Source organism: Pteropus alecto, unplaced genomic scaffold (genome assembly GCF_000325575.1).
Source record: "Pteropus alecto unplaced genomic scaffold, ASM32557v1 scaffold155, whole genome shotgun sequence".
Lineage (NCBI taxonomy): Eukaryota > Metazoa > Chordata > Mammalia > Chiroptera > Pteropodidae > Pteropus > Pteropus alecto.
The window spans coordinates 15,388,618-15,398,861 of NW_006438113.1; the positions used below are offsets into that span (position 1 = coordinate 15,388,618).

The 10,244-nt window shown below is 35.9% G+C and overlaps 1 protein-coding gene across 2 annotated transcripts in view; it reads left to right on the forward strand.

Annotated features, from left to right (window-relative positions):
• DNAJC12 (DnaJ heat shock protein family (Hsp40) member C12) overlaps positions 1-10,244 on the forward strand; it is a 31,357-nt gene that overhangs the window by 15,528 nt on the left and 5,585 nt on the right. Inside the window, exons 3-4 of one of the 2 annotated variants that reach the window (XM_015592192.2) lie at positions 1,759-1,898; positions 9,818-10,075. In XM_015592192.2, the coding sequence (XP_015447678.1) occupies positions 1,759-1,898; positions 9,818-10,075 (398 nt within the window). The remainder of the gene's footprint in view (positions 1-1,758; positions 1,899-9,817; positions 10,076-10,244) is intronic. The other variant, XM_006915588.3, reaches the window with a different exon arrangement.

The following is a 10,244-nucleotide window of genomic DNA, read 5'->3' on the forward strand; positions in this document are numbered from 1 at the left end:
GGTTATTGGTCTTATTGGGTTATTAGAGTTCTTTATAAAAATTAGATACAAATCCCATATCAGATTTATGATTTGCCAATATTTTATCCCATTCCATAGCTTATCTTTTCACTTTCTTGAGTGTTCTTTGTATCACAAAAATTTCAATTTCGATAAAATGCAATTTTCTATTTTTTTCTTTTGTTGCTTGTGCTTGCACTTTTAGAGTCATATTTAAGGAGCCATTGCCTAACCCAAGGTCACAAAGATTTGCTCCTATATTTTTTCTTAGAGATTTTTAGTTTTAGCTTTTGCATGTAGGTCTAAGATTTATTTTGAGTTAATATTTGCATATGGTATGAGGTAGGGATCCAACTTCCTTCTTTTGTATGTGGATATTGGTTGTCTCAGACTATTTGTTGAAAAGACTGTTTTTCTCAATTGAATTGTCTTGGTACTCTTGTGGAAATCCAGTTGACCATAAAAGTGAAGGTTTGCTTCTGGACTCTCAATATTTTATTTATTTATGTTTATCCTTTTGCCAATTCCACACTGTTTTTGTTTCTGGAGCTTTGTAAAAAGTTTTAAATAGGGAAGTGTGAGTTCTTCCATCTTTGTTCTTTCAAGTTATTTTGATTATTCTGGGTCCCTTGCGTTTGCATATGGATTTTAGGATCAACTTTCAATTTCTGCAAAAAAAAAGGCAGCAGAGATTCTGATAGAGATGGTTTTGAATGTGTAGATCAGCTTGGGGAATATTACCATTTTAGCAATATTAGGTCTTCTGATCCATGAACATGGATGTCTTTCTATTTATTTAGATATTTCTTTCAATGATGTTTATAGTTTTCAGTGTATTATTCTTACACTTCTTTTGTTAGTATTTTTCTAAATATTTTATTCTTTTTGATGCTACTATAAATAGAATTGGTTTCTTAATTTCATATTGCTCATTGCTAATGTATAGAAACATAGTTGATTTTCATATATTGATCTTCTATCCTGCTCTATAGAATGTTTTAACTTCACTGAGGAACGTGACTGACATTGGAAGTGTTTCCAACAGGGCCATAAAAGGTTTCTATTGTATGCCACCAGGTCAAATAGGTCAATGACAAAGCTACCATTTATCACGCATCTACCATGTTATTTCCTATGTTTAAAACTTCCCAATAGCTTCCCATTGCTCTTACAACAAAAAACAGACCAGAATCCTTAGCATGACCTCTGAAATCATGGATACTGCGTCCTTGTCTGCTCTGTAGCCCCATCCTTCATTATTCTCCCCATGACCCTGTATCTTCAGCCACACTGGCATCCTGTACTTCCTTTAAATCACCATGCCTTAGGGTGTTTATTTATAATATTTCTCTAGCCTTGTCACTACCCTCCCTGAAAACTACAACTAAAAATGTAGTTTTTTTTTTACTAGACAAAATTATGATTTTCCCCAGTGTTTATAAATGTCTAGCCCACTAAATAGATCATGTCTATTGTTCACACCTGTGTCATTAACACCTGGAACAGCACCTGACAATTACTAGAGCTCAGTAAAAGGAGGGGATAAACTGTGAGCCAGGTACTTTACATACATGATCTCACTCGTCCTTATGATACACTTTAGAAATGAGGAGGCTTAAGTTTTACAAGGTGAACTGGCCCAAGGTCACACAGCTAGTCAGTAGCAGACACATATTCCAGTGAGATCAGTTCGATTGTTTGAGAGTTTAAAATAACTCCTCCAAGAAAGAAGTTTTCATCTTTTGATTTGTTTTCCAGTGGAGACTTTTCAGAAACTGCAGAAGGCAAAGGAGGTTCTGACTAATGAAGAGAGTCGAGCCCGCTATGACCACTGGCGAAGGAGCCAAATAACGATGCCATTCCAGCAGTGGGAAACTTTGAGTGACTCAGTGAAAATGGTAGGTGTTCCTGGGGTGAAGAGAATTATGAAACTCAGGCTGCCTATGGATTAGATATCTTTATTTAGTAGCTTAAAGAGTCAACAAGGAATAGGAGTGAGAAGACCAAGAAGCTGGAAAAATCTGGATATAATTCACAAAATCTCGTGAAGGGAAATTGAATGGAGCAATGCCAGAATAGCCCATATCTACATTTGTCAGTTTCTTGGGCTGTTTCATTCATTATATACACTACTCATTATTATTTACTGTTTATACATTATGATAATTGTGCTTCTCAAATTGCTCATATAAACCTGCGGAATTTTGAATGATTGTATATTCATCTCCTCCATCTTTTTGGTTCATATCAGCCTATTTTCTTCTTGAGGCTTATAAATCCATAAAAACACAGGATCTGACTAATCAAAGAAAACTATAAATTATTTGTAAATAATTTCTGTTACAAATTCTGGTGAAAGAATTATTAGATAGTTGCTGAGGGACTTTAAACCATCGTTATCTTCATGCCACTGAAAAAGCTAAATATCAAAATAATCACTATATTTACTATATTATATATATTTATTTTGTTTTTACATTGACTTTTACATATTATAGAGAAAATGTAATTTTAAAGATTTCTGCATTCTTATGCATGACTTATTATCCAGCTTTATTTCTACGGGAACACTTTTCTATGACGTGAGACTTAGAATGCAGAAGTTACCTTATAGGCAAGTCTTCAGTGACACTTGTTAGAATTAGTCTAAAATTTGATTCACATCAAATGTGACACCTTCAGGGTCACATTTAAACTTCCTTCTTAATAGTTTTTATTTTAGGAAAACTTCAGCAAATTGTTTTTCCATTGACAAAAGATTTGTAATAGTGAGAGAGGGTTTTTGAAATAATTGGGAAGAACAGTGCAAAACTCTCCAAGTATATGGTTTACGCCTCTCTACATAAAATGTAAACTGTTTTTTTCATCATTTTGGAATGAAATGTATATTCATATGATTTCTTTAAGGTGGGTTAATTATTTTTGAAGGACTAACTGTATGATTAATGAATATATGCCCCAAAAAACTGGAGAGAGAATATTTTAAAAATAGTGACTTAACTTCACATACTCAAAAGTAAGATTTTTTTTCTTTTACATTATGTATATCTGAAGTTCCTTGTTGGCATTGACTAAATCAGCATTGTTTTACCACCTCTGCTTAACCATATTTCCATTCTCCTGTGACACACTGTAACTGCAACTGAATTTGTGACCTGTACTATTCTAATGCCTTTTGATTTATAGTTCATTTTTCTTGATAATTCACTGAACTCTGTTATTTAATTTTAACCACTAATGTCAAATTAGCTGTGGATTAAAAAAAAAAAAATTCTCCAAATCCCTGCTTTAATTTATATTGCTGATGTCTTTCTATTAAATACCAATTTCCCATTTTAGATTTTACTGTTTCTTTACATAAAACGTAAACTGTTTTGTCAGCAAAATTGAAATAGTATGCTGGGCTAGCATTTGGTTTTGGATTTATTCTTATTATGGTACAAAAATGATGAGGTGCATATCTTTCTGCTTTAAATTAGCAGTGATCATTTTTCTTGCGCAGTCTCCTTTGTTTGGGTAAACTTCGTTTCTGATTTGATTTTTTTTTTTTTTCTTTTCCACAGTGGACTTTGAATCCCCTATACCAAGTTTCATGTGCTTTGTACCTCATTCGTTAAGACTTTCCATAAAGTTCCATTCATTCACTTTTGTTCTCATCCTCACTGTGGCTTCTGCACGTGAAAGCCTCAGCTCTATAAACATTTTAATTATTGCTTTCTGTATTTGTTCATTTCATTTGTTCATCCTTTCGCATTCACTACTTCAGAGAAATTAATAATTGTCATCCCTAATATTTAGGTCATCTATCCTTTTGAAGATAAACATCACCATTAGGAGGTTAGGGTTAGGTATATTGCATGTGCCATTCTAACAATAAAATGGTTATAACTTAGGTTTGGATTTTAGGTGACATTCACCTAAAACACATCTGCCTTTTCGCTTGCCCTACACATTTATAGATTGTTAAATCTCATAAAATCCTTCCCTTTCACATTATAAACCCTGTGTTACTGCTTTTTTATTTAAGCATTATAATCCCTCTGGAAGGAAAAACATTGGTTGAGAGCAATGCTTTCAAGGCAGGACAAATTACAGTGCATTTTTGCTGCATGACACATGGGTTCATATCTGTAGGAATCCCCTTTGGGAGATTCCCTCAAATGAGCCACAGCTTCAGGAGTGACACATGTCTATCATCCAAGAATGGTGAAACTGTAACTGATATTTTTTTTCCCACCCCAGGTGCCTGTCACTTCACTAGCTATTTATTTTTCTTTTCCTTTTTAGAAGTTTCTCCTGATAGTTTAATTTGTCAAAATATTTAAAAAATTCATTCAGGTCAATGAATATGTTGGAAATGTAAGTTTAGATAGATATGTGATATTGGTTAAAAAGAGGAATATGAGGTGAGGGCTTCTGTAACCATGGCCTTTGGGATCTTGGGATAACTTGAAAACAGATGCCTTTCTGGCTCAGAGAATTAGGGAAATTCATCACTGTCGTGTTAAATAGTTTTAACCCAAGGGATCCAGGGTATAAATGACTCTCCCTCTAACTCCAAAATATGTGGCAGAATGCCTTTAAGATGGCTCTGCGAAAGTGGTTGCAGCAAATCCACAATCAAAATGAAGTGCTGAGAAAAATTCTCATAAGCTGTTAAAACTGTCCAACGCCACAGCAATTGCTATAAGTTTTATAAAGAGTTAATAGAAACACATTTTGGTGAATTTATTGTTTGACAAATTGCTTCTGGGAAGGCTTACTGGGGCTGCCAGTCACCTTCACATGGACCTATTTGTCTGTTTCTGGCTGGATAACATGTCCTTGGGGTGAGGCCAGTTGGCTACAGAATACTAGCGAAGCTTCCTATTATGTGGGTATGGCTACAGTTTCCCCAGTCAAATGGGAAACTGGGCAGTTCAACACCTTCTGAACCTGTTCAGGAGGCAGTCTTTCCTAATTGGATGTTAACCAAAAGCGGGTCAGAAATCACTCAGGCAAGTGAAAAATTAACTCATAGAGATCTAGGATAAAAATAATTCATTAATTTTCAGTAGTATTCAGCTGATCCATGGCTCATCTGAGTCCATTGATTTTTTTTATTTGTCTCAATGTTTATTGGCTTGTAGACACATTTTTTTCCTATTCTAGTGTTGATCAAGGTCCAGAGTTTAAGAAAATGGCTCCCTAGATAAACAAAGAAATAAACCAAAACAACAAGCAATTCATTAAGGAAAGCTAGTAAACAAGTTAATCCAGAAGGCAGAACAACAACATACCAGTTTTGCAGACTGAGGACAGTGGCCTTTGAAACCCATACTTGATGTCTGTTTAGTGTTAGTTTGGTCCATGCACACTGATTTTCTGTCTGTTGCAGTTCCTTATTTTGCTGTACACACTCTCCCCTCCCTAGTCTTCCTCTTCATCTCTATCAACTACTATCATTTGATATTTTATTTATGGTCATTCTGTTGAACTGAGTCACTCTGCAATGGTTTGCTTGATGTTAAATATTGTTGTGCCCAACTACTAGTACCCCAGTAGGGCTGAGAAATATGTTCTGTGGATGCAGAAATAAGTGATCTAATTGGGTCCCAGCAAATTAGGCTGCTTAGCATTGCTCTTGCATTAGTCCCGCGTTAGTCGTTTGATTGAACTACAAAGCATGAGAGGTACCTGCATAGAAGGTTAGGTACAGTTTGGATTTTTCCCTTGTATATTTCTTCTCTCCCTTATATATTTCTTTAATTGGGATCAGCAGATATGGGGGTCTGATAATAAAATACTTTATTCATAAAGAGGATGGATGAGTAAGACTACTATCTCAGAATGTCTATTCCCTGAGGATTTTCAAAGCATTTACTGTAGGTGAATCATTAGTCCTCACCACTCATCTAAGGCAGACTGTAGACACTTTTATTTCAAGATGGAAGTACTGAGGGACAGAATTAATACATTGTGTACAGGCCATCTTGCTGACCTGTGACTCTTACAGCTCACATTTTCAGCTCTCTGGGCCCTGAATTCTTGATTTTCTTACTCTTTGTTTTTCTCTAACCTTCCTAATATCCTTTCCCCTCCACGGAGGAAGCCGCTGGCCAGCTTTGCTATTCTGTGTATATGCAAAAAACCCAAAAAGCCAAACGAACAAAATAACAACAGACCCAAACCAACCAAACCAAAAGTAGGTTATTTTTTTACAACAGCTGAGGCCATTGCCTCTTTTTAAAATTATTTTCATTTTTGAAATAAAGCCTATAGAAAAATGTATAACACCTACATTTACAATTTAGCAGATGGTTGTGAAGTATATACTCTTTAACCATCTCTTCCAATACACACGTTACTAGCACCCAGAAATTCCCACCTTATATATTTTGGCAATCATAACTGCATTTAATTTTTAAAGTCTAATTTTTTCTAATTGTTTAAACTGTTGGGAAAATTTCCTGAGGTATACAGAAACTGACCTCTAAAGGAGGATATGGCTCAGAGACTGAAGAAAGAGGCTGACAACTCCAGAATTAAAGTTTATTAAGGAAACTTTTGGACAGAAGCAGAGATGTCAGCAAGACGTTGGATCTTGGCAAACCAAAAGGGGATGGAGACTTGACATACACATAGCCTCCAGGAACACCGGTGCTTCTAGCCAAGTGGCACAGGCTTGTTGAGAGCTATATATTCCAAGACAGGAAACAACTTATTGGGCCTATTTATCCATGTAAGAACATTCCTTTAGGCAATACGGGCACACCCCTTCTCTGGTGAACGGAAGTCACTGAGAGCTACTTGCTTCCTAGGATGGCAGGTCAGTCATATCAAGCACTAGAAACCATTTTGCCTAACACTCAAATAAAATCTTGTCATAGAAAATTTAGAAAATACCAACGAATAAAAATAAAAGAAAAACATAACTTTATAACCCTGCCACACGAAGATAACCACATTAACATTTTGGTGCATTTTCTTTCAGTGTGCCCCCGCCCCCCTCCCCCATTCCCCTTCATTGGTTAGTGTGAGAGCCAATTACTTTGAATGGTGGCAGTAATTGCTTTATGGGATGATTCTTGGATCTTGGGGTGAGTGGGTTGATTATTTTTGGAGAAGGAGATTATGAATGATGCTCTTTTGCAGTTGAGAAGAGAGGCTGAAGGTGGGAAGAGTGGCTTCTTTGGTTGCATTAGGGCAGAGGCCTTGAATATACTTATGATTTTAGGGCATGTACAAGGTCACATGACCCTCTATTTTGTCTTTATGTCTATATTTTATGTATATGTATCTACATATATATTTATATATCTATATTTGACTCTATCTACCTTTTAATACAACTATCCAATTAAAAAAAATTGTGACGAACAGATTTAAAGGATTCCCAGAAGGCACTTTACTCCTTTGCACTTTCATTTTCTTTTTGGTAAGGTGCTACTACTGGTTCCTGGTGTGAGGACAGTGTTAGTGATATTGAGGCAGGTGGTACGAAATTATGGGGTCTCCCTAAGCTCTTTAAGATGCTGGATGCTGATGGACACCCCCCTGGTTGCTTGGTTGAGACAACTTGGCTATGTATACAAATAATATCCGGCCACTACCTCCCTAAATTGTTTTGTTTAAATTGGTAAATAAAGTGGTGCTCTTAGACAGAAGTTGGCAACCCTGGTATTTTAAGATAGTTTGGAATTTCCAGAAAAGAAGCATGCTGTAGATGAAAAGCGAGATGCTTGTTGCATCATGGGGCATGTGCATAGCCTGGCAGTGGCCCCTTCCCTGGTTCTGGCAGTTTTTAAATGTCACAACTTCTGAACTTATTCAATAAGCCTTGGACTTCAAAAAATTAATGTTTTGGTTTGGTTTCTTTGCTTTGCTTTTATCTGTCCTCCTCTCGCCCCCCTCCCGCCCCCGGCCCCACACACAGGAAAGCGATATTCTGGATATCAGGAAAATAAAGTTATGTTTATTATTTTGGTTGATGCTAGGGCTAACTATTCTAAGTAAAATATTCTTGAGACAGCAAACTCTCAACCTCTCTTTCTCGCTCTGTATTCATCTATTCTTCCTCCCATTCATCTACTCATCTATCGAATTTTAAACATTTTAATGAGAAATACATGTACAGGACACAAAATAGAAAAGGTACAAAGGGTCTATGGGGAAGGATATTCCTATCTTTTACCTTTGTTCCTCGGCCCCCCTGACCTAACAAACTATCCCATTTTGAAGACCCATTTTTGATCTTCCCCTTACTCTAGACACTACCATAAGTAGCCAGAGTTACGCTGGGAAAATCACACAGTTAAATCACCGGGCAAAGGACCTCCACTAGCATATTCAACACAATTTGAGGATATCAGGTTTCAAGGATTTTGGACCTTGTTTATGTCTAAAAATGTAAGTTATACCAGAAATCGTTGGCCAATACCTGATTCTCTTGATTTATGGGCCTTGATTTCTTGAATTGTAAATTAAAAATATAATAAAACCAACACACCTTTGTTTAAAAAAAATCAAAATAGTACGATAGAATATATAGTAAAAAGTGAGTTCATCCTTATTCCAGATCCCAGTTCTACCCTCCTATCTCAGGAAGCTACCACTGCAGTTTCCTGTGTTTCCCTCCAGAAACCTTCCATACAGTGTACGCATACACATTCATATTATCCTTAAAAAAAAAAACAAACCCATACATGGAAATATATTTAGAAAGCTCTTCTTATTTGTAGATAATTGGACTTGGAACCAAGTTCGCCTAAATTTAATCCACTTAAATTTAGGACAAATATTTCATAGTAAATATTGATTGAATTCCTGCTTCATGCCATGAATTTTCTTAAAGAGAAGATGTATAATCCAGAATTCTAATATTTTTATTGCCAGAATTCTAATGCCAACTCTGCAGTGGTCATGGCTGGATGGAAGGTCATAATAGTAGTTACAATAGTTATAATAGTGGTAGGTTTAATCTCTGGCATGGCTCAAGACACATGGCCTCATTTGTTTTTTGGTGGTAAAATACACATAACATAAAACCCACTATTTTAACCATTTTAAAGTGTGCAATTCAGTGACATTAAGCACATTCACAGTGTTGTTCACCCATCATTACTACCTAGTTCTAGAACTTTATCATCACCCCAAAAGGAACTCCGTACCCTTTAGCAATCATTTCCTATTCCTCTCTTCCCAGCTTCTGGTAACCACTAATCTGCGTTCTATCTGTATGCATTGATCTATTCCGGATGTTTCATATAAGTGGAATCATACAATATGTGGCTTTTGTGCCTGGTTTCTTATCTACATTGTAGTACTCCATTCCTTTTTCATGGTCAAATAATATTTCACTGTATGGATACACTTCATTGATGTTTACCCATTCATGGGATGGAAATTTGGGCATGTCTACCTTTTGATGTTTGTAAATGAACATTCCTGTATAAGTTTTTCTTCGAACATCTGTTTTCAGTTCTTTTTGGCATATACCATACAGGAATGGAATTGCTGGGTAATTCTATGTTTAAATTTCTGAAGAAACGTCTAATTCTTTGAACCTCTCTGATGCTGGTCCTTCTTCTCTATACCATAACATGGATTTCTCCTTATATCATTAGTCTTCCAAATCAGGGGAGATTAATTAATTACTATTTGGATTAACTGATTAATATCTATTAATCAATTAATAGATATTAATCAATAGTCAAGTCTAACATTCTGATAATTAGCATTATAATAGTAGGTCAGGGGTTACCACATATTAAACTTTAATTGTAGAAAACTGTATAATATTGATTTTATATTATATGTCTGCTTTTAATTAATGTAGTCAATGCACTGGGCTGTCAAAGGTAAAAAGGATCTAATGCTGAAAGAATCTGACCAGACTCATACCAACAAGTTTGAAAACGAGGAATGGAATGAGCAAAGAGAAATAAAGAAGGAAGAGCTGGGTTCAACCACAGAGAAAATCGAGCAAAAAGAATCCGAGTCCCTGGAGAAGTCATTCTCCCCACAAAATCCAGATTCTTCAAGTAAGTCATCTCATATAGCTTTGCAGAACAGAGGAGGTCTGAGTCTTGCCAAGGTAAGGATTGGTTTGGCACCTGAAAAGACAGTTACTTAGCATTGACATGGAAACTAGAAGATACATTCCTTAATACATTTCCTGGCAAAGGAAACTGAGATATTTCTGGGAGCGTTTTCCTCTCCCCTGAATTAATGCCAGCTAACATTTGTTGAGTGCATATTATATG